This window comes from Leuciscus leuciscus (genome assembly GCF_965113295.1).
Source record: "Leuciscus leuciscus genome assembly, chromosome: 9".
Taxonomy (NCBI): Eukaryota; Metazoa; Chordata; class Actinopteri; order Cypriniformes; family Leuciscidae; genus Leuciscus; species Leuciscus leuciscus.
Window position 1 is genome coordinate 26396946 of NC_138733.1, and position 25216 is coordinate 26422161.

The 25216-nt window shown below is 41.3% G+C and overlaps 1 protein-coding gene across 3 annotated transcripts in view; it reads left to right on the forward strand.

Annotated features, from left to right (window-relative positions):
* Window positions 1-25216, forward strand: part of LOC309506119 (serine/threonine-protein kinase DCLK1-like) — a 45989-nt gene that overhangs the window by 2524 nt on the left and 18249 nt on the right. For all 3 annotated transcript variants that reach the window (XM_082179704.1, XM_082179702.1, XM_082179703.1), the window contains exons 3-5: window positions 1050-1396; window positions 21369-21468; window positions 22248-22364. In XM_082179704.1, coding sequence (XP_082035830.1) covers window positions 1050-1396; window positions 21369-21468; window positions 22248-22364 — 564 coding nt within the window. The remainder of the gene's footprint in view (window positions 1-1049; window positions 1397-21368; window positions 21469-22247; window positions 22365-25216) is intronic.

Genomic DNA, 25216 nt, shown 5'->3' on the forward strand with positions numbered 1-25216 from the left:
TGTCTGAGAGCAGATACCAGAGTACCCTGTGATTTAAACCGATAACGCTCATCAATATTTAACAGCTTCTGCATCTCCATACCACTCCCTTTCTCTCAGTGTTGACCAATAAATCAAGCCTGAGAGCTGAAATCATTAAATATAAGTTGCTCCTTGAATTATGTGTTAAATGACTCTGATTTGATTATAGCAGTGGTATCTCTGGTGCTTTTCTATGTAGGCCACCCAACCATTAATTCATTCTACACCTGGCAGCACTGAGAATGAATGTAAATGAGGGAGTTGGAGGAGATTTCAGTTTCTCAAGGCATTTAACCTTCACTATGTGACCTCAATTTTTTATGAGCTTAAATGTCCATTGACTGTCTTAACTCACATGTATGACATTTCTTCTGTGTGTCCTCATGATACTAAACATAGGATATCCTCGTTAAAGGCATACTTTACCCAATAATAAAATTAAGGGTTACACTTTATTTGAAGGTGATGTAGTTACATAGTACTTACTCAAATAAGTATGGACTAATATTAATAAACTACACTACATACTAATAGAGTTACTGTTAGGGTTTGGTTTAAGAATATGGTTAACCTAAGCAGAAGAAAGAAATACATACGAATGTGGTTCATACACATTTTCCGAAGCCAGACAAAAGCTTTTTATGATTAACAAACCAAGATACTCTTAAAAAATAAAGGTTATTTATTGGCGTTTACAGTTCCATGAAGAACCTTTCCATCCATGGACCATTCCCTCACAATAAAGGTTATTTCTTTCTTCACACTAAGATGGTTCTTTTAATAGTTTTTTTAAGAACTGTTCTCTGAAAGGTTCTTTGAGGAACCAAATATGGTTATTTTATGGCATCGCTGCGAAAACCACCTTTTGAAACCTTTATTTTGAAGGATGTTCGTAAGTTGCCTGATTCATGATAACAAAAAGTCTGTGAATCTTGTAGAAGCGGTTCAGAAAACCAGTCTGAACGATTCATTTAGAAATCTGATTAGATTCTCACTGATTATTTCTGTTATTTTATTTTGGATCACAGGGGAGAGCTATGTCTGTGGATCAATCGAGCCTTACAAGAAGCTGGAATACACTAAGAATGTCAACCCCAACTGGTCGGTCAACGCCAAGACCGTTGGATCAGTACGAGCGCCGTCCTCTCTGGCCAGCGCCAAGGGTGGGTCTATAGAAATCAAGGATAACAAGGATTTCATCCGGCCCAAACTGGTGACCATAATCCGCAGCGGGGTGAAGCCTCGGAAAGCCGTGCGCATCCTTCTCAACAAGAAGACGGCCCACTCGTTTGAGCAGGTTCTCACAGATATCACAGATGCCATCAAACTGGACTCTGGAGTGGTCAAGAGGCTTTATACGGTGGATGGTAAACTGGTAGGTACAGTGGGCATGTCATTTAAGTTGATAATTCAGCTTTTGTATTGGATGCAGCAGTAATGATACTATTGTTTGGTTGAAAGTACTATTTGAATAGATCAGTGGATGCGCTATATAAGCAAAAGTCTTTATTTGTCAGAAGCCAGTGGATCAGGAGATGCTTGTGGTGCAGAAATTCAGCTTTAATTTAATTCACTTCAGCTTTAAATAAAGCAAAGTTAGTCCCCTGACCTAAGGAGTTAGAACTTCCTGACCCAGTTCTAACCTTGGTTACTCAAACAAGATGTTTTTTTTTTAGTGTCCTGGTTTCTCTAAAGGTAAGATGCGTCATCATCTCAAAGACGTCACTCTGTTCTACTCATAAACTGCCATTCGGGACAATTGGAAAGTGGTGTCCTTACTCTTTCCCTCTTCAGTGCCCTGCTTTTTTCTTTATTTATTTGGTGAAAACAGTTGCTAGAGCTCTCTATGTTTGTGTTAGTAAAAGTTGGTGGTTATGAGACAAATTTGTTATGTTAATGCTGGGATTACTTTCAAACATTATTCCCTTTGGGACTTTTTTCAAACAAACATGAAGAACTGTAGATGAGATGCTCTCTGCTTTAGAGTGTGGTGTGGTGTGAAGAATACTTTTTTGTTGTAATGGTTCAGTATTATTTTAGGATTATCTAGATTATACCATTATAGTAATCATTAATGTTTTGAGCTTTTATTGTTAGATTTTCGTTTTTTTTTTTCTTTAGTTGTAGTTTTAGTCATTTTCTTATGTTACTTTTTATTTAAAACTTAAACTTTATTTTATTTTAGTTAGTTGGCAAGGCAAAATTTTACATTTTTAAGTTAAATCTTTTCATCTATCATACTTATGTTTTATTGTATTTCAGCTTTATTTCAAATAGTTGAACTAAGTTATATTAACAATAAAATTAAATATTAAGACTTGCAGCACATTTTTACTATAGGGAGGATCTGTTTGGTATGGAAGCTTGTTTCCACCATGGAAAAAAAATATAATAATTGCGACTTTTTTTTCTCTTTTCTCTCTGAATTGTGAGTTTATATCTTGCAATTTGCAGTTATCTCGAATTTGAAAATTTGTTGAAAATTTGAATTTATATCACATTTCACACATTATATCACATATCACACAATTCTCAGTTACAATTAGAAGAAAAAGACAGAATTGCGAGATATAAACTCGGAATTGCAAGAAATCAAGTCAGAATTTCGAGAGATAAACTCGCAAATTTTGAGGAGAGAAAATAATTATGAAAAAAGTTGCAATTAGCTCTACTTTTATTACCTTTGCAAAAAGATTTTTATTCTGTGGCGAAAACATGCTTCTATGTGGTTGGTTAAATGTTTTACTTCTGGGCACAAGAGTCAAAGTTCTCTTCTGCACTCTGATCCTGTAGCTTCACAAGCTCATATATTAAACCACTAAGCCACCATATTGTGGTGCTTTCAGTATTTGCTCATTTAATTGTTGCGGTTATCATGCTGAGATATGTATTTCCCTGGATCTTTTGTGTTTAATGTTGCTTGAATAAGAGCAAAAGAGATTTGATAGGGAGAGAAAGGTAAATACTGTGGTGAAGAAGATGGAGGAAAAAGATCAGACAGAGCGAGGTTTGTTGGTGACCTTTCTGTGTCTCCACAGGAGCAAGTGACTGATGAAGTGACAAGCTGTCTCCTGAGGGCCTTAAACTCGTTGGCCTTCAGTGGCATTATATTTTCTTCTGTTTACACCCACCGCAGCAGAAACAGAGACACTGGTGCTGCACTAGCTCATCTCCACTGCAAACTTGCGCTGTCCTGTCAAATGGATTAATCGCAATTAATCGCTTCTAACATAAAAGATATATATATACATAAAATTTTGTCTAAGATGCGATTAATCGCAATCAATAGATTTGACATCACTGACACGCGCACACACATACACAGACATATATATATTCAAGTGATATATTACTTATATAGGCCATTAAAATATATATAATTTACAAAAACATCCCGGAATCATAATTTAAGGTGGAATATTTTGCAAACAGTAGAAAATCCCCCAATTTCTCACATCCCAAGTATGTCTCTCCCCTCTCTATAATTTCTCTCTGTTCGGTTTCTATGGCAATCTGGTTGCTGGGGGTGGTTGCTTAGGAACAGCCTCTGCGGCAGGAGGGGTGCAGTAGTGGTGATGTTACAGGCCTGGGTTGGGATGATGGATGCTCAGGATTGCAATGAAACAGGCATCTCTCACAAGGCATTGATTAGGCGAAGCATTAATTAGGCAAAATTGGCTTTAGAAGGCAATGTATTATTTGTTTTATTTCTACATCATTCAATACATTTCATATTAGTGTTTAGAAGGGAGTGCAGTTTGTAATTCATGATGAATCAACTCAAGGAAGACCGCCTTTAGATATTTCATGGAGCGGAAATTTAGAAGATTTCACCATCTAGTAACAGTTAAAAGAAGATAGAATTTAATTAAAGTATATACTTATTTGATTATCTCGGTCCTTTTTATCCAAAGCAATTATGGTATGTGGAAATACAAAGTTCTGTCATGAAACTCTAGATGGTGCAGGCTGATAGGTCCTTAACTCAATCATCTTGCGATCACATCATTCTCTATAGGGCACAGCTGATTGGTTCCTGCTGCATCAGTAGCCAATGAGCTCGCTGCTCAACCTTCAAATACTTAGTCAGCATTTGCTATAGCAATGCAGCGCTTTCAGAAACCCTCCTCCTTCCCCAGCTCCACCTGTATAGATCTGCTACGGGTAATTCATGTGTGTTATATTGTACAGCAGCAGCATGTCTTACTTTCTCACAGCAGCGTGTCATGTATGTGTGTATTGGCACAGTAGCAAGTCCCGTATTTGCTCTGCAGCAGCAACAATAACCAACAGCAGCAGCATAGCAGATCTATTCCTCCAAGACCAAACATATCAATATCACCATGCCAAACACTCTGAGAGTTGTCATGTCATGTTGTCATGTCACTCTCTGAGAGCTGGAAATGTATGAAGGAAGAAGCGGAAAACCCGTAAATGAACATACAGAACTTTATATGACTACATCAAACAAAAAAAATTTGTATAATCATTATAACAACAAATATCATGTTCAGTCAGCTGGTCATTAATCTCCACTCTTTGTCAGGGTCCTAATCATACACCCTGCCTGGGTTTTATTTTGCGATAATGACTCATTTTCCCTTACAGAGCAGACTTATGTTACCACTAATCTGCCAACAATAAAGAAACTTAAGTTTCTTTCATACTTAGCACAGTGAAGTGATCCCTGGTTATAATCCACCATTCTTTTGAAGCCTTTTGTGGTGATGCCACTGGCGTCTTTATGTAAGATTATTCTTATCATGTGAGACAGCCAGAGGACAGACAGACAGGCATTTCCTCTTTAATTCCCCCGGGTGGCATGTGTCTCCTGTCGTCTGTGCCATAAATATTAGCTTAAAGGCTGAGAGGACTGTTTCATTCACGTATTAGCTTCCACACTGATGTGATTTCCACAGGCGGTCATGCTCATAAGGGCTGAACAGTGGCTGTGTTGGATGAGAGGAATATTTTTTTTCTGCTTGTGTCAGTTTCTGGCAGTATTCTGGTTGAATGAAGCGTTTGCCTACAGGATGTCCCTCTCGAGAAAAGCACTGGGGCCACGTATTTGTCCCTGCAGAGCTGTGTCCGTAGAATCAACATAGTGCCCTATGAAATCCCTTTTATTTTCTCCCAAATGCAGTTTTGTTTTCTGCTTGAATTTTTCTGGATTCCATAAAAAAAAATTCTGGTTAATTTTTTTCTGTTTTCTGTATTATGTATCTGTTCTAATATTTACATTCAATTTTAGTCATCAAAAGCATGTCTTAAATAAATACAATTTTAATAATTTGCTAAAAGTAAAAAAATTAAATAATTTAGGACTATTTGAAATCGGTTTCATTTTTTCCAAAATTCAGTTACTTTTTTTTTCTGGTACATTTTTTCTGGATTCCATTTTTAAGGTTTAGTTCATTTAAATAATCAAAAAGCAAGACTAGCCAAAAAAACAAAAAAAAAACATTTGTATAAAGCTTTATTATTAATATGAAATTTGTTGTGAATATTTATTAGCAAAAATGGTGGTAATTAAATCATGGAATAAAACATTTATTAACAATTTAATTAGTGTATTAATTAAATGAAAATGTAAAAATTCATTTTATTATATTTTTTTGGGGCAATTTTCAAAATAATAGGTTACATTTAGGGTGATGAGAAATAATTATTAAAAGTGGCTTCTTGGTTTGGTTATCATAAAGACTAGAACAGATTTCATTCAGTCTTAAAAAATAAATATGGGTCCTCTTTTTTGTACATTAAAGGTATAGCGGAGGATGTTTTACTTCCTGGTGGGTAGTCTAAACTATTGGTCCTCCCAATTGTCAATCATTCTGGTGAATCAATCAAACTTTTCAAAAAGTGGAGAGGGCGGGTCTTATCTAAAATTTGGAAAGATCCTCCGCTATACCTTTAATTATTCATTTATACCCTCCTTGGTTATATATATATGAAAATAAATTATAATGCATTTTAGTTTTTAGAGCACTAAACTAAGCCATCCAAAAAAATGAGAACCAGTATCTATAATGAAATATATAAATACTAATAATATAAATACGCCATCTACCAGCAGGATTTAACTTTAACAGCTGAACCCAGCTGTTGGTTTTGAACACTATCATAATGTGGATCGGATCAGGTCTGTAAGCCATGTGAATGTACAGTCATTCCTGAGAGTATGCTGACTCCATTTTAAACCAGTGTGTGTGTGTGTGTGTGTGTGTGTGTGTGTGTGTGTGTGTGTGTGTGTGTGTGTGTGTGTGTGTAACGGGGCCACACGCTGACTTGCATTTATGGAGCGAGTCATTACTCATCATCTGCCACTGCTGGACTTATGTAATGCACCTCAATAGTTCAGTTTATTTTTAAAAGGTCACCTCTTGCCATCACTGCATGGACATGAAGAGTCCTTTCAGACCAAACAGTGCTGTCATTTCAAATTATAAGCACATAAATATGACTGACATAACATACATGGGTCAACATCAAGAATCAGTTTTGTTTTCAATTTCCTTTATTCAAAGGTCTATTCACAGGGTTTCCACACCTTTTGCCCATTGCATTTCCACCTTCAGTGAACTGTTCCTAAAAAAAAGAGGTGTAAAGGTTCTCCCAGGAACCCAAAATGGTTCTTCTATGGCTTTCCTTTGAAAACCCCCTTTTGGGACCTTTATTATTAAGAGTGTAGGCCACGCATCAAGCTGTTATGTTGCAAAGTGGTATTATTTTCCTAACAACAACAAAAAAAGAAACCCTCTGTAGACTGTAAGGAAGCACCACAAGTGCCACCTTCAGGATTGTAAACTTTTCTTACAAGATTCGAGATTCCTTATCTTCTGATAGGCTGAGAGAACACCGTCATGCTGAAGCAGTGCATGCAAGGTTAACTCTAATGGTGCATTCCCACCCCATAAACCTCTCAATAATGAATGAAAACTCTCCAGGATGCTATTACCCAACACAGGAAGTATTTTCTGATGGTGTTGGTGAGACATCATTTGTGAATGGCCTTTTATCAATGCACACTGCACCCCTCATAAATAAATGTAGTCACTCGTTGATGTTTTATAGTAACATTGGTTTTAGAGTCTCATTAGGAAAGTAAAATTTTGATATTGAATAAACTCCACAGTCATGCCCTGGTGTTTTTAGCCTGTGTTTAAGAGACTCTGAACGGCATGGGTGAGCACAGGCTGTCTGCGTTTCCCGATGAAAGCTTCCGAGTGTTAACAGCGGGATTGTGTCCAGATCGATGCTCTGTGGGGTTTTTGCTGGGACACGTGGCGGCCTGCACTGCTGCTGCTGTGTCACCGAGTCCATGCTGAGAGCAAATCAATACTCTCACAGCTGCAACATCTTACTGTGTTTGGCTTGGCTTTTGTGTTCACTTTTTATTTTGTGTTTTCTCGTTCAGATCTATGGCAGGGAAACGGTCCATATTGTAGTGGCTCGCTGTAGGAAATCCAATTTTTTTTGTTTTGCTTTGTGACAGATGATAATGAACAGATGTCTGCTATAGGAGAATCTGGCTGTGTTTGAACTGTGATTGCCCCTCTGTCTCCATTAAGTCTCAGTGGGAGGTGGGTTGAATTATAGTAGCACATATACAGTGTGGTAGCTGGAGGTCAGACCTCAATGAACTGTGTACTGAAGTGGCTAAAGACTTAGGCTATACAGCATGGTGATGTTGAAGCATAGTATGTTCATGCAAAAATGAAAATTCTGTCTTTATTTACTCACCAACATGTTGTTCCAAACCCATATGCTGCTTTTTGTATTTATCTAAAATAATCTTCACATAGATCTTTCCCATTTAACAACAATCAAATAATACTGTATGTTAAGTATTTGATAGTCAAATATCAAATTTGATTGAACAAATTGGATGTCAGTGACATCAAACGTCATTACGTCAAATCTTAGCCATAGTTGGTATCAAGATTATTAGTGAATAATAGTTTAAATCTGTCTATTCATCATTTAAAGTGAATGTATGGCTTGAAAATACTTTATAAAGCACAAGTCTATTATAAGCATAGGTTTATTTATTTTTGCCGTGATGTGGCTTTGAATAACCATTTTGGGTTCCTCAAAGCACCCAAAGAACTGTTTTCCCACTGTAAAGAACCATTTGTGCATTTAAAAGGTTCAATTGATGTTAAAGGATTAGTTCACTCCAGAATAAAAATTTCCTGATAGGGCTGCACGATATTGAAGAAAAATGTGATATGCGATAACTCATTAAATAATGCGATATTCGATACGATAATGCTTAAAGTGTGTAAATAAACAAATTATCTTTAAAATATATTTAAAGTTATATGACCTACTTGTTTCACATTCTTTTTGTGACAAGAAAACATCCCTACAACTTCTGAAAGTGAACAGCAGAGTTCTCTTACGAGAGGTCTCTCGTACTGCGTAAGATATCTTACGCTAGGGGAAAATCCTTTTTCCGCGAGATATTGAAGCCAAAAATTATCCTTAATTTTGTAATAATGCAAAACGCGTTGCAGCAGCAATGCAGACATAGGCGAGACAGCTCGCGCGCCTATTGGCTGCTCTGCGGCAACTGCAGCAGCCTATCGAGCGAGGCCTGGCGTGACGTCAGACCCAATCAGGGCACTTCGCGCCCGCTGCGTCACGTCCCGCCGAAATGGGCGTGGTCTAGGCCTATAAATATCGCTCGCAGGCAGCTATTATCTGATTTTTCATCCTTCAAGCGAAGCACACGCATCGCTGGAGCTGGATTAGGAGCCGCGCCGTCGAGAGAGAGCACCTTCAGCGGGACGAGTCACTGAAGTCGCTGGCCGCGCCGCCTTCCTGCCTTCCTGCTGCGCTTTCCGGCGCTTATATCCTTCTCTTTATTACACTGTATTTCTGTGTGTGTGTGTCGCCGCCGCGACACACATTTCTAAAAGAGCTAGCGTCTTTTTAAAGATGCCTTCCTGCGGCTCGTGCAGAGCCACACTCAGCGACGGGGACCGCCACGTGATCTGCGTTTCCTGCCTGGGTGAGGAACATGCAGCTCTCGCGCTCGCTGACGGCGGATGCCCTCACTGCGAGCTGATGGCAATGGCGACTCTGAGGACTCGCCTAGCCGTCTTCACCGAGACTGCTCCCCCGCCCGCCGCGGCGTCGCGCCGTAAAAAGCGCCGTGCCCAGCGGGCCCCGGAACCCTCCCTCAGCCGCCAAAGCTCGCCGGTTCGCCCGCTTGCTTCCCCGGCTTCTTCTGTTTCGCTTCCTGACGGACAGCGGCCGCCGTCTGCCGCCGCTTCCGTTGATATCGCGGATGAGGAAGCCCTGCTGGGAGAGGATGATTCCTGCTCTATCCTGGCGTCAGGCAGTGAGGATTGGGCGGGCTCTGAGGACCCCGCGCCCCCTGCCCGCACTTTGTCAGGCAAGAGAGCTTCCATCGAGACGGAACTCATGCGAGTACTCGCACAGGCCGCGGCGAGCCTCGGCCTCGAGTGGTCTTCGCCTGAGCAGCCCGCTCACAACCGGCTGGATGGATTTTTCCTGCCTGGGGAGCGCGCTTCACCTGTGTCCAGACCGGCGCCTTTTCTTCCTGAGTTACACGAAGAAGTCGCCAAGTCCTGGAGCGCCCCCTATTCTGCTAGAGTGCGTCCTGCTGTTTCTTTGGCATTCTCCGCCGTTGACGATGCCAAGAACAAAGGATACCTCTCGCTGCCGCCGGTTGAAGAGGCGATAGCGGCCCACTTATGCCCGCCCTCCGCTGGACGGCGCGCTAAGCCGGCCCTACCCTCTAAAGCTTGCCGCACGACGTCGAGCTTGCTCCACCGCGCTTTCTCCGCCGCCGGGCAAGCTGCGTCAGCGTTGCATACCATGGCAACGCTCCAGATCTTCCAGGCCGATCTCCTCCGTAAGCTGGATGAGGAAGGACCTGACGCGATCTGCGTGCCGGACTTAAGGAGTGCCACGGACCTCGCCCTTCGTGCTACTAAGTCCGCAGCGCAAGCCATTGGACGGACTATGGCTTCTCTCACCGTGTCTGAGAGACATCTATGGCTGACGCTCTCGGAAATGGCCGAGTCTGAGCGCACCGCGTTCCTCGACGCCCCGCTTTCCGCCGCAGGCCTCTTCGGATCCTCCGTCAAAGATTTCGCGGAGAGATTCGCAGAGGTACAGAAAGCGTCTCAGGCTATGAAGCACTTCCTCCCGAAGCGCTCCAGCTCTGCAGCAGGCCGTGCGAAACCGTCTGCTCAGAGCTCACAGCCACAGCCACCGTCCACCGCCTCCACTTCACAGCGCCGCCAGGCCAGAAGCGCGAGACAGCGCTCCCGCTCATCCGGTCGCCGCCCCGCAGGACGCGGCCCGCGACCTAAGGTTACGGTGAAGCCCGAGGCCCCGAAGTCGTCCTAGCACAGCTAGGAAAACGACGGTGTTCCAGTCCCGCTGCGGCCGGACTTACACCAAAGCTATTCGCTCGTCCAGTTCCAGAAAATGTGACTGTTCCAGTGTTTTCTGCAGCCAACAAGTCGGTTCTGTCACCCGCTTGCCTGCACACAAATGCCGTTTTCACGGCTACCCAGATAAATCCCCAAAAGAGCGTATTTTCTGGTGTCCCGGCCACGGCCGATGGTGTTTCGTGTGTAGTAAGAATGCCCACTGCCCAGTGCCCATCCCTACACATAAGCACAGCCTGTCACACAGGGCTCGCGCACATAAAACCGACTCAGGTCGGTTGCGCTTCAAACATGGTGAATGTGCCCACTACCCAGTGCCCACTAACACCACGTTATGCATGTCTCACGGTTTCTGTAAAACGAAACCAACGTGCACTCGCTTTTCGGTGTGATAAATGTGCCCGCTGTCCCGCGCCCACATCCACACATAGACATGACAGTTCCCACGGGAACCGCCCAGCCCTCCCCCTCGCGGTTAACCACCGTAGAGGAGTCGAGCGCGGGCAATCTGCCCGCTGTCATCAGCGCGCCCCATGCCTCAAATGTCACGAGCGACACGCTTGTGTTACAGCACACAGAAGCTTCTCCATCGCTGAGCGAGCGGAGCGCGCTTCGTATTCGACCCCTAGCTATCCATGCAGACGCATGGGCAAAGCTGCCCGGGGTTTCGAAGTGGGTGCTGAACATTATAAAAAGAGGCTATTCGCTGCAGTTTCGCCGACGCCCTCGCCGCTATGTGGCGCGCGTCGAGACCACGGTAAAAACAGAAGTAGCACATCTACTTCGAGCCGAAGTGACGAAACTATTGAGAAAAGGGGCCATAGAACCCCTCTCTCAAGATCAGAGCGAAGGAGGGCTATACAGCAGATACTTCCTGGTACCGAAAAAAGACGGGGGTCTCAGACCCATACTAGATCTAAGGCAACTGAACAAAGTGCTTGTGAAGCGACAGTTCAGGATGCTCACGACCAGGCAAATCCTTGTGCAGATTCGCCAAGGAGATTGGTTTGTGTCAATAGATCTGAAAGACGCGTATTTTCAAATACAGATAGCGTCACGTCACAGGCGATTTTTGAGATTCGCCTTCGAGGGCCAGGCATATCAGTACACAGTCCTGCCGTTCGGTTTGTCCCTAGCACCCCGTACATTTACGAAGTGCATGGACGCGGCGCTCGCACCCCTCAGAATGAGAGGCATGCGAGTGCTGAATTATTTGGACGATTGGCTGATTCTAGCGCAATCTCGCGCAGTGCTCATAGAACACACGACCATTTTACTCGATCACCTCGAGGATTTGGGTCTGAGTGTCAATTGGGCGAAGAGCTCCCTGTCACCCAGTCAGAAAATATCTTTCCTGGGCACAGAACTGGACTCACTATCCATGATAGCGCGACTATCACAACAGCGCGCGGTAGACATTCGACGCACAGCGAACTCTTTTCGCTGCGGCGCGTCTGTCCCGCTCAAAAGATTTCAGAAGATGCTAGGTCTCATGGCCTCAGCATCGTCAGTACTCCAGCTGGGTCTGCTCCGCATGCGCCCGCTGCAGTTTTGGCTGAAAGCGCGAGTCCCACGCAAAGCGTGGGCACCCGGTTTGCTTCGCCTCAGGGTCAATCAGAAATGCGTTACAGCTCTGAAACCCTGGAAAGCGAACGACTGGTACCAATCAGGTGTAAGCCTGGGGACTTCCTCGAGGGTGAAAGTGGTGTCCACGGACGCGTCCACCTCGGGATGGGGAGCGCTGCTCGAGGGCAGACCGTTCTTCGGCCAGTGGTCAGAACGGGAGAAGCTCCTGCACATAAACTGCCTCGAAATGCTGGCAGTAGACAACGCGCTGACGCGTTTTTGTCCCCAAATAAAAGGTCACCACGTCTTGGTCCGCTCGGACAACATGTCTGTGGTATCCTACATAAATCGCCAGGGCGGCATCAGATCCGAGAAACTGTACAGGCTGGCAGAACGCCTCCTGGTATGGGCTCAGTGCAACCTGCGCTCGCTCAGAGCAGCGCACGTGCCAGGGATCATGAATATAGGACCAGACAGACTGTCCAGGAACAATGTTCCGGCAGGCGAATAGTCCCTACACCCACAGACAGTCCAACTGCTGTGGAAGAAATTCGGCAGAGCGGAAGTGGACCTGTTTGCGTCTCAAGAAAACGCTCACTGTCAAGAATTTTTCTCCAAGAGCAGGAGCGCGCTGGCCCATGTGTGGCCCCGCCGCCCGCTCTATGCTTTTCCCCCCGTCTCTCTCCTGCCTCAGGTGATAGAACGGATCAGGGAAGAAGGATGCTCAGTACTGCTGGTAGCACCGTTCTGGAAAAACCAACCTTGGTTCCCAGCCGTGATGCAGTTAGCAAGTACTGCCCCGTGGCCAGTACCAGTGAGGAGAGATCTCCTCTCACAGGCCCGCGGCTCGATCTGGCATCCTCACCCGGATCTATGGTCCCTTCATGTCTGGGCCATCAACGGGTACATGTTGGACTCCCTAAAGGAGTATTAAACACGATCACGCAGGCTAGAGCTCCGTCTACAAGACGACTCTATTCTTCGAAATGGTCAGTGTTTTCGGGCTGGTGCACAGCCCGTGGTGTGTCACCCACAAATTGTGATGTGACGGAGGTGCTTTCCTTCCTACAAGAGCTGTTGGATGGGGGCAGGGCCCCCTCCACGCTCAAAGTTTATGTGGCGGCTATAGCAGCGTTCTCAGAAACAACGCTTGGTCAGTCAATAGGAAGGAACGATTTAGTCATCCGCTTCCTTAAAGGAGCTAAGAGACTGAATCCTCCCAGACCTCCCTCAGTCCCCGTATGGGACCTTTCTACGGTTCTGGAAGCCATGAAAGGTGCGCCATTTGAGCCTTTACAGTCAATCGATTTGAAACACCTGTCTTTCAAAACGGTGTTTTTGCTGGCTCTCGCTTCGGTGAAGCGCATAGGGGATCTGCACGCGCTCTCTGTGAGCGTGGCGTGCATGGAGTTTGGGCCCAATGACTCAAAAGTTATACTCAAACCTAAGCACGGTTATGTTCCAAAATCCCTCAACACACCGTTTAGGGCGCAGATTATCTCTCTGTCAGCCCTACCGGTCCCTGATGAGGAAAGAGACGCGAGCCTCCTTTGCCCAGTCAGGGCATTACGAGCTTACGTGTCTCGCTCGTCTGTTTTCAGACAGACGGAACAGCTCTTTGTTTCGTTTAGCGGACGTTCTAAGGGACTAGCCGCGTCGAAACAGAGCCTATCCAGATGGATAGTTGATGCTATAGCGCTGGCATACGCCTCCAAGGGCATGCAGTGCCCTTTGGGTGTCAGAGCGCATTCCACAAGAGGCATGGCCTCTTCGTGGGCTTGGTCGAGTGGGATTGCCTTGCAAGATATTTGTATGGCGGCAGGCTGGGCCTCCCCGTCTACATTTATAAGGTTTTATAACCTAGAGGTTCCCGCCCTGCAGGCCAGGCTGCTGTCGGTCTAGACTACCAGTATTATCTGACCTGATGCGTTCAGCTCAGAATGCTGCGTTTACTGAGCACAGCTCAATTTTCGACAGTTTAAAGCTGGGCAAACTGTGTAAGACCCACATTTTTTCCCATCTGTTCAGGCCGTACACCGCCCTGTCTGTATGATGAAATTTGCGTCCCTTCGACGCTACTTTATGTGGAAAAGTGAGGCTGCACCCCTCCTTCTTCCCGGACTCTCTGTGAGTTCACTGAGTGTTTGTGCACTATATGTACCCCGGGCTTTCGCCCTTGGGTCTTTGGTGTCAGATCTCAGCACGCACGGCGTTTTACACTGGGTCCCCTAGCGTAAGATATCTTACGCAGTACGAGAGACCTCTCGTAAGAGAACGTACTCGGTTACTAACGTAACCTCGGTTCTCTCTAGAAGAGGGAACGAGTACTGCGTATCTTGCCGTGCATGCACACGCTCTGGTTGCTTCGATGATGAAAAACCAGATAATAGCTGCCTGCGAGCGATATTTATAGGCCTAGACCACGCCCATTTCGGCGGGACGTGACGCAGCGGGCGCGAAGTGCCCTGATTGGGTCTGACGTCACGCCAGGCCTCGCTCGATAGGCTGCTGCAGTTGCCGCAGAGCAGCCAATAGGCGCGTTAGCTGTCTCGCCTATGTCTGCATTGCTGCTGCAACGCGTTTTGCATTATTACAAAATTAAGGATAATTTTTGGCTTCAATATCTCGCGGAAAAAGGATTTTCCCCTAGCGTAAGATATCTTACGCAGTACTCGTTCCCTCTTCTAGAGAGAACCGAGGTTACGTTAGTAACCGAGTACGTTTTACAGTAGTAAATTGTAGATTAAGTGTTATTTTAAACATCAGTGTAAACCACAGGGTTTAGGGGTTCATGTTGTCCTACATTAGGTTTATTTAACAACAGAAACTGAATGATCAAATGTAAAAATAAAACACTTCTTAGTTTTCACTGTATTAATTAAATATATACTGATTCTTATTAAAGCTACAAAAATGATTCAGCCAAGAGCAGTGAGTGATTTTCTCTGTCTTTTGTTCATGACTCCAGTTATTGCAAGCCGTTGCGATATGCATATTGCGATATATACATTTGCGATATTTCGATAATTTCTATATATTGTGCAGCCCTATTTCCTGATAATGTACTCACCCTCATGTCATCAAAGATGTTTTTCTTTCTTTAGTTGAAAATAAATTAAGGTTTTTGAGAAAAACATTCCAGTATTTTTCTCAATATAGTGGACAATTCCTATATAGTAAGTAGTAGGTGAGTATAGGTGAGTAAATGATCAGGAAATTTTACCAGTAAATTAGTGAACATTCATGGAAACATCGATTCCAATGTATGGAAAATGTATGGAAAAGAACTGTGTGAATGAATGTTCTTCAGAATCCTACAAACAACAAAATAACAGCTTATGGGTTTGAAATTACATGAGGGTAAATAAATAATGACAGCATTTTTTATTTTGGGTGAATTTAAGGTTGTGCTATTATCCTTTCAGTACAGCAGTGATGATAGTTTAAACTGTATTCATTCACCCAATTAATTTACACATACTTTCTTTCAACCAAGGCATAATGAAATGTAGTTTCCCTATGATAACATAATAATGGTAGATTAAATTTCATGTAATCCAGTTTTCATCTCAGCATCTAGTCTGTGCATTTCGTCAGTCTGGCCTGGATTTCCCTTCCTCTTCCAATGACAGATCCACCGCTGTGCTTCCCCCACACGACCCCAGACAGACTATTTCTAGCAAATATGCTAATGTGTTTCCCTGAGAAAAATCCTTCTGCTGAAATGGGAGGCAACCCCCACACAGGTGATCTAAAACTGTGATAGAAGTGTAATGGAAATTTGGGACATCACAGTGCGAAACACTATAAATTATTGAAATACATGATGGCCTAGTTTGTACTATTATTATACCATGTCTTTGATTTATTGATTTATTTTTATAAAATATATAAATAGCCTATATGTGATTTTTAATTTTTTTATTTAAGTGATTTAGACATTATTCATGCTGTATTTATTTATATATAATGTAATATACCTATAGTTAATTATATTATGTAGATATTAATATTTACTTTATACTTTTGAGTAGATTGTAGATCATGTACTAAACACCCACACACTACAACATTTTGGGCCCAATTCTCCCCTTTGGACAATCCTAGGTAAAGTCCCGATTATCTTGATGGCCCTACAGATTATTATATCAGAATTTCCTGTGGTGTAATTGAATCTGCTCGGAAGAATGCCGGGGCCACACCGATCTCAAATCGTAAATATCCAACATGAATATTTACGATCAGAAATCCTGTTGTGTGGGGGGGAACCCCAAGGACAAACGCGCACGCACCGAAACGATACCCAATCAGAAAGCGAGCTGATGAAGGACAGAAGCAACACTACTTTATCCAAACCTTTTATTTTTTTCCCCCCACAAATTTTCTGTAAAAAGCAGTCAGCATTTCTTTTTGCCCATCGTCCGCCATGTTTGTTTACCCTAAAGTCACGTTTGACCGCAAGAGATTTTAGTTAGAGAGTTAGTGTGTGTTGTGCTGTCTTGGTCACATCATGGCATTTGGAACAAAACTGTTAAATCTATGATTTTTTTTATCATCATGTTTGTGGTCTCACATTTTGAATATTTTAGTGAGGGCCATCCTTAAGTTTGAGGTTTTAAGCTACAGAAAATCTGCATATACACCTTTAACAGTATCCTTGAAAATCTAGTGAATTATTCATGCATGTCAGTTCGTACCACCCAGATGTATTAAGGAGACAAATAGCCTCATGAAATATGAACAATAAGAAGAGTGTTTTGTGGATAATGTGACCTATGGATGCATGCTTGCCATTTGGGTTTTCGGTTTTTCTAAAGAGAACATGTTGGTTTGTTAGTTGGCCCTATAACCTCTCAAACGCTTTATCCACGATGCATTTCTGCATTAGATTCTCTTTAGATAAGTGTCAGTAATGGCTTTGCAGATGAGCTGCTCCTAGTAATGCATTGAGAGAGGAAGTCCCAGTGAAAAGCTTCCTGTCAAACAGGACATAAACCTGCAGGAGGTGCTCATTAACTCTCGCATACAGCTGCTAATCACAATTAAAGAACCACAGAGAAGGTCATATCTCTGTATCGCCCTGATTTATTGATGATACATCCTCATAGATGATGCTTGCAGTAGTTCCTGACCAGTTATATCCTTCTGAACACTGATATATGGACTTGATGCTAGTAGCTTTGTTTTAGTAGGCTACATAAAGTCAACCAGCATCTGAAGTCTGAAAGACATTTTGCTAGATTTTAAGAGGTTCAGAGTCCTGAACCTCTTAACGGAGTACATCGTATCTTGGCATCTTTTCACCTGAAAAGTGCTTTACTTGTGCAGTTTTAGTCACTACTTCAGATGGCAGATATGGATTAAAAACATGATTCATCAGATTAGTGTGTTTTTGAGTTCCACAGCTCCTGCCTGGTACAAGCGGTCCCTGCCAACAGACTGACTTAAAGCCAGAAGATTTACACTTTGCAATCAAAGCAAAATGTAGGGAGACTAGTTCTCCAGACTGGCTTATCTGATCTTTATTTATTGAATGTAATCTGATGTCATATTAGGTGAATAACATTGACTGTTTGAATGTTACTAGTAAACTAGACTGTTCTTCATTTCTCTGACCTAAATGTGAGTGGTGTTTGCCACTTTGCCATCAGGTTTTTGAAGTGTGCCTCTGTATATTGCCCATATTGTATAGAGCCCATTTTGTTACATGATATTTTGGTGCTGAGATATGGCTGGTGCCCACAGTAGCCTCAGAGATGAGTTGAAATGCTGACGTCTTGGGCAGAGGAATAACAAGCATAGCTTATAAGAATTAGTTCTGTAGTCCTTGCTTCGTAGCATCTGCAAAATGAAGTGCTTGTGCCATCTTGTGGTGATCAGGAGAAATGATCACCGGTCTAGAGTTATTATTTGATTTTCTGTGCAGTTTAAATTAGTCAATGGAAGTTTTTGGTCTTGTCTTGTAAATATAAAACATTTGATCATTTATATCAGCAACATGTATCGTCATATATATTCACTCATTTCGCCTTCACTGTTGCTCATTTTCACTAAAACTAGTGAAAAAAACTGAATGACAGTTTATGGTCACAAGATTTAAGAAATAAAATCATATTATTAATATTAATAATGAATTGTATTAAAACCTAATGTCCATTGCGATGGACATTCAACTTAAAAATAAAATATTGTGTTCCACAGCTCTGAAAGATCTTCAAATTAACTTCAAATATTATCAATTAAAACTATTAAGATTATAATAGGTGCAAGTTGATTATACTACCGTGAACACAAATCTGCATAAAAGATCAAAAGGAGCTCCTCCTGTTTAGTTGGTTAGTCATGCATGTCTTACGTGATGCCTGAATTTCAATCAGATTAAGTTATGGGTCATACTTTCATTGCAAATTGGTTGATCAGGGACCAATCAGTGACCAGGCAGTACTCATATTTTAAAAACATAAAATCTTATTGGTTTAAGCCAAAAACCATGTGATGTCCATTGCAATGGTTGCAGGGTCTGAAGGGGCTAAAGCATTAAGGCATTATAGACATATGACTTTCTGCAATGCCTTTCGCCTTGCTCCGCACTGTGAGCCTCCGCTGACTGTACGCGCACCTCCCCAAATAAATGAGGCATTTATGCTCACTGCAGAGCCAAATAACGTCCAGCTCCCCCTCTCTGGACATCATGGGTTGAGCTTGACCTATTCCGGCTCCACCTCTGTGGATCTAATGGGTGGAGGGATAGAGTTATTTTGGGTAGGGTTGGGGTGTAGTTGGACCTTCGCCCAAATTACATCCAGAGAGGGGGAGCTGGACTTCATGCTCTACCATGGCTCTGTAGTGCGCAGCCTCCCTTTATACTTGACATGCTCGTCGTTGTACTATTCTTTGAAACGACAGGGACTCTCAGTAATTGTCCTCTGAACCATCAGGAAGCAGTGATGAGAAGGTAGGCTACACTTGTGACGATGTTTGTATTTATTACACTTCACCAAACCCACACAAAGAATCAAGGAATTGAGAAAATAAACCCTGAGATTATTGTGACATTAGAACAAAAATATAAGGATATAAGAACATATATAAATATAAAACTAAATTAAAGGTAGGTTAGGAAATTTCGGCAATTTCCCACCCTCCCTTCAGAGCGTCTCCAAAGCCATGCATTCTCCAAAAGACATGAACACACACACATGACACTCAAAGACATGAGTCTGCAATGCGATAAGAGAGATGGCGTTAAAATACCTCATGTCTCTTGAGCTCTTACATGTACCACCTGACTGCTGCAGATTCATTTCGGCGTTGATCGTGTTGCCATTTAAACGCAAAAATCAAGTCTAAGGACGTGAACAGCTCCGGGTAGAACGTCACAGGTTGTCATCTCTTAATTACGGTAATTACGACATGGCGTGAACGCAGCATAAGATCATTGGTTTGGTTCAGGAGGAACTGTAAAAGGCAGTTGCTGTTTGTTTGTGTTGCTCGGTGACTGTCTGTCTACAACTCTGCATAGCCTTACTGTGCTGATGATGTGTGATGATGTCTGCGCACGGAGGTTGTTGACAGGCTGAATTGGTGCCTGGAGATTGGATGAACATTTTTTGGTCCTGAGACTTCCACAGAAGATACTATATGTACATGTTTTAATATTTAAATCACTTCTATTATTGATTGCTATTAGGATGTGAAGAGAGTTTCAACCAGTATAACAAAAAAGTGTTTATGAAACAAATTGCCTACCATAGCTTTAAACAGTAATCTCTTAAATAGTTTCTAAGTTAATTGTTCTAATAAACATTTTCATTTAATCTTCATGAATCTTCTTTTTTTTTTATTATTAAAGATGGACCTTTTTTTTCATTAAAGTATTATTGGAAGTTCATTTTTGTAAATGTAATTAATTTAGAAAAATGCAAACTTGGTGCCGGTTTTCAAAAAAATTTGGTGTTTGAGATTGTCAGTGACACTGGGTGGAGCGCACATGAATGACTTTTTTTGTTAAAGTGACTCTGAAAATATTAGCGCACACTCCTCGGGTTACAGAAAGGTAATAAGCCTACATTTCAACATTAAAGGAAATGAAACTTGTATTATTTCTTTCTAACTGTTATTTATGCACAACATTGCTCTTTTTATTCTGTTCACAAATGCAAAATACCCCCATGAGTAACTTTTAGCTTGGACATTTACAGTAGACTAAATATGCAAAAGATTATGTTGAACTAACCCTCTGCTGCACACAAAAGATCACATATACTTTAGTAGTAAGCTCATTACCCGCCTTATGCGGTTTTCATCAGTGATGCCAGTTATACTGCTGTTATATCACTGAATATTGGATTATTCACTCTTTTTGAGCTCAGCGTGAGCATTAGGTCACTTTCTGCCACCTGACTGAGTCATTACTCTGCTCTTGGTGATGACGTCACTGTTGCTACAGCAACATGTTCTCAATGGTATGTGTAAATGATACATAAAAGTGAGATGCTAAACTGCTTTCTTTATTCATGCAGCTGTATGAATCACTGATCACTGACCTTTACAATATAAGAATGTCAAACACGGTTTGAGACACTGATCAAATTGACCCTCACATTCTGAGCCTTGAATTATTGACTTAATATGAATGCATTGTTTTATTTAGCCTATTTTAGTCAATTAATTTATTTACATGCACACATTTACATGCTGCATTTATTTTTATTTTTATGTTATCATAATGAATTTTATATTGGGAATTGCTTAAGTTGAATATATTTGTATAATGATCTCAAAAAATAAAATATGCACTACCATTCAAAAGGTTTTTTTTTTAAAAAAGAAGAAAATAAGTTAATGCTTTTATTCAGCAATAACACATTAAATTGATCAACAGTGGCAGTAAAGACTTTTATATTGCTAAAAAATCTATAAAACATTTTTATTGTTGTTTTCATTAAATTATTAAGCACCACAACTATTTTCAACATTGATAATAATAATAAATGTTTCTTGAGCAGCAAATCAGCATATTAGAATGATTTCTGAAGGATCATGTGACACTGAAGACTGGAGTAATGATGCTGAAAATTCAGCTTTGCCATCAGAGGAATAAATTACATTTTAAAATATATTAAAATAGAAAACAGTTATTTTAAATTGTAATAATATTTCACAATATTACTGTTTTTACTGTGTTTTTTTTTTTTTTTATCAAATAAATGCAGCCTTGGTGAACAAAAGAGATTTTTAAAAACGTGTTTAAAAAAATCTTACCGACCCCACAAACTTTTGAACAGAAATGTTCTTTCAAATGCATTGATGTTTAGGTGAATAATACGTCTACCTGTGCTGTGTTCATAGATATCATGTCTTCAGGACTTCTTTGGTGAGGATGATATATTTATCGCCTGCGGCCCAGAGAAGTTCCGCTACCAGGATGACTTCTTGTTGGATGAGAGTGGTAAGTTAATGGATAATGAATCCCTCCCTTTTTAAAACGTGACTGTTTTCCTAAGACCAACAACAACTGTACCACTTACTGTACCTAAGTTGCATGGACTTCTGTGATTGCCAATATAAGTAAGTTGCTTCAAATTCTGTTTTAGTGCTTAGTAATTAGGTTTAATTTTAAATAAGCTGTTTTGACTAATGCACATATTTTCCAACATTGTAATATTTGAGAGTTGAAGTCATAACATTAGATAATAATCTCCTCAGCTGGAGTCTGTTACTTAATTAGCTGTAGCATTTGTTTCCCGCTGTCAGTATCATTGTTGTTATTTGCATATATTTTAAAGCTTTACCATTCAAATCACAGTTCTTGTAAACAAAATAACATATTCAGGTAGGAATTTTTATTTAGCAGTGAAACAATTTACTGACATTTGTAATTATTATTATGACACTAGTTACTATCCAGTTTTATTAAAACTAAATGAATTGGCATTGACGTCGTCAGTACAGAAACAGGCATCAGACTATGAGCTATTTTAAAATCAATCCTCCTGATAGACATATTGATCTGATCTGAGAGCAACTCAGCCTGTCAGATCTCCTCTGATCAGACCTCCAGGATGTCAGGCCGTCATGCTTGTGCCTCACAGAGGTTACGGTAGATTGATCGGCGGTGACATCAGGTCGTCCACACAGATGGGACTCTCTTCGGTGTGTATTACAGAGACAGGAGGATCTGAGTGTAGAGTGAATTCAGATGTGTTTCTCTTTTGCTACCTTTCTCAGAGTGCAGGGTGATGAAATCGCAGTCCTATGGCCGTATTTCTCCCATGCAAGGCCGCTGCTCTCCCCGCAGTGGTGGACCCTCGAGAAGGAGCAAGTCCCCTGGTTCCAGCTGCTCAGGTACGTCTCTTTAGACCAGACTGTTGTTTAATAGTCCCATCATGCTTATACATGTGTCTGACAAGCATTCCTGTAGCTGTAAACTGTAGGTTGTGTGTAGTGGGCTGACACTCATGTGTGCAAGAGTGACTCATGAAATCTAAACTGGGTGCTTGTCAGTTTATTCATTGCAGTCTCAGAATTCAAAGTTGTAAATTTCAAACATGGATGAGTGTAGTTAGTTTATAGGCTTAATTATCTCCAAATCACTCTCAGCATTCTCAGAAGATGTGCTTGAGGAGTAATGTCCCAAATTAGGCAAGTAATTAGGCTGACACTCGTCATTTACTCATAGTCTCTCCATCTGTAATGAGCATTTGTGTCAATTAACAGTTTCATTTAATGGGATGTTTTAGTATTCAAGTCACAGTGATTTCTGATTGGCTGGAGCTCTTCATAGAGTTTTGGTAACGTCAAAAAACGAACTTTTACATCAGTGAATGATTATAATTATATTACATCCTACACAGCCTAATGGAGGCTTAGAATACTGAACCATTTTGAACTCACCCAGCATAGAACTGGTTTCATTTGCTATGCTCAAGCAGACTCCAAAAACACTAACAGCCAGAATAGAATATAAAAAAGATTCTATTCTATTCTATTCTATTCTATTCTATTCTATTCTATTCTATTCTATTCTATTCTATTCTATTCTATTCTATTCTATTCTCATTGGAGTTTAACTAGTGTATCTGTTGGCTAGTTGATCTCCCACTCTGGATAACTGAATGTGCCCAAACTATTTAAAAACCAGCGAAGCAGACCGGCTTAACTGGTTTGGTCATGCTTGGGCCCCTTATCTTAGACTGGTTTAAGCAATTTTTTCAGCAAGGTTCTGGGTGCTTTTCTCTGTTTATGACACATTGGCACCCTTTTGCAGTGTTACGTTACACATGTGCAATGTTAACACATTTGTGACAGCAGTGTGTGTTTGTGTAGGGGGAGACCGGGGAGTGTTAGAACACGGGATTAGATGTAACACTGTCAGTTGGACAGGTCAGAAAAGAGCTGTAATAACGACATCAATATCATACGCTCCCATCTTCTTTTTGAGCTCACAGAAAAAATTGCATGTGACTGTGTCAATTTGTAGATTTTATGATTGAAAATATAGATTTTCAGGTAAGAAAGTACCTAGCCAATCATTGAATTGTAGATGCAATTATTTAACTTACATGACCTGAAGTTGCTGTTTCTCTAGTTTAATTTGATGCTTTGTATTTATGCTAACTTCAAACCCACATGCTAAAACATTTAGCTATGTTATGGCTGTTTGGGGTGGGGATAGTTGTAACAGTTTATTAAAAATGTTACAACCAACCCCTATGATGATTCCGATGAGCCCAGTTATTAATCACATCCTCTGTTGAAGCAAAGGCACGTGAGTTTTTTGTTGCGTATCGAGGGATTTATTCAGTAAATGTGTTCCCATCATAGTTTATGCGTCTTCTTACCAGATATAAAAAAATGACCTGCCTCAATTGAACGTACAAGTTTTTTGTGCACATTCATAGAATTTATGGTTGATAGTTTCATTCAGTGTTTTTTTTATGCAATATCACAAAATTCACATAAAAAATATAGGGATCATGGAAACATAGCCTGTGACTGAACCCTTGTATGACAGGAAAACAGTACACTTACACACACACTCACACAAACACGTGCACCAATTGTTTTGCACTACATTTAAAGTTTAAAAAAATACAATATAATGTTCTTTGTCAGTTTAAATTGTTCACGTTATTTTTTCTTTGTTCTTCAATTATGTTTATGCAAAAAATTGCATAGAGTGGGTGTTATTTCAGCACATTACCTCTCAGTGTTACATCTATCCCCAGCTAGTGTTACAACTCACCTTAGTAGTGGGGTAGATTTTTTATGTAACTCACATAATCTGTGATTGTGTTGTACATATACAAGTGAGTTATATTTGCAGTAGACAAATGTGGCTACCATATATGAAAATTTGAGCTATCTAGCACAAACAACCACTGAGGTACTGATGCTCAAACAAAAAGTGTTACAGTCATCTCCGGTCTCCCCCTACATGCAGTTAGAAAGTCTATTTTTGTGCGTTTGTCCACTAGTGTGTGTTTTCTGTTTAAAACGGGATTGTGTGTATCTGTTCCTAACTGAACAACAAAAACATGAAAAGTTGTCCTGAACATCCGATTGATCTAAGTTTGATTATTTTTCCTGCAAGAGATCATGAGTCATCACTTCCTGATGTTGATGTTCCAGATAAACACCAGGCATTCATCCGGTTAGGCATCCGCCACTTTGTAAGCAGTATAGAGACATGTCAAAAACAACAACAAAAACAGAACAATTATTGTGCTTCAGCTCAAGCCTGTTTTTCAAATTTAGTATTCCGGCCAGGCACAAAATGAGCCCTTAGAACCGACTCGCTGCGTGTTGTTTTGTAATGAGCCGGTACGAGGATGAGTATCTACCCCATTCTCTGAAATAGTTGACACGGTCTGGAAATGACGTGGGCCAAATTGTTTCCGAGAGATATTGCTAATGTTGTTTTGGGAGAACAGAGGTGCCTTATCCTAAATATAACACATCCACACTCTGGCAGAAGGTCTCAAGGAACAGAGATCTGCCATGCAGTCTGGACAAACAAACCTAGTGTAATTGTTTTTTATTGATCTGAAAGCTCATTCAAACAGCACCAACCTTTGGGATAAGAGGGAAAAAGTTGCTAAATAATAAAAGGGATGTTTGGTGTGGTTTTTTGACACTAGTAAATCAGTCAATGAAATGAAAATAAAATGAAAAAGAAGATATTTGAATGAATATTT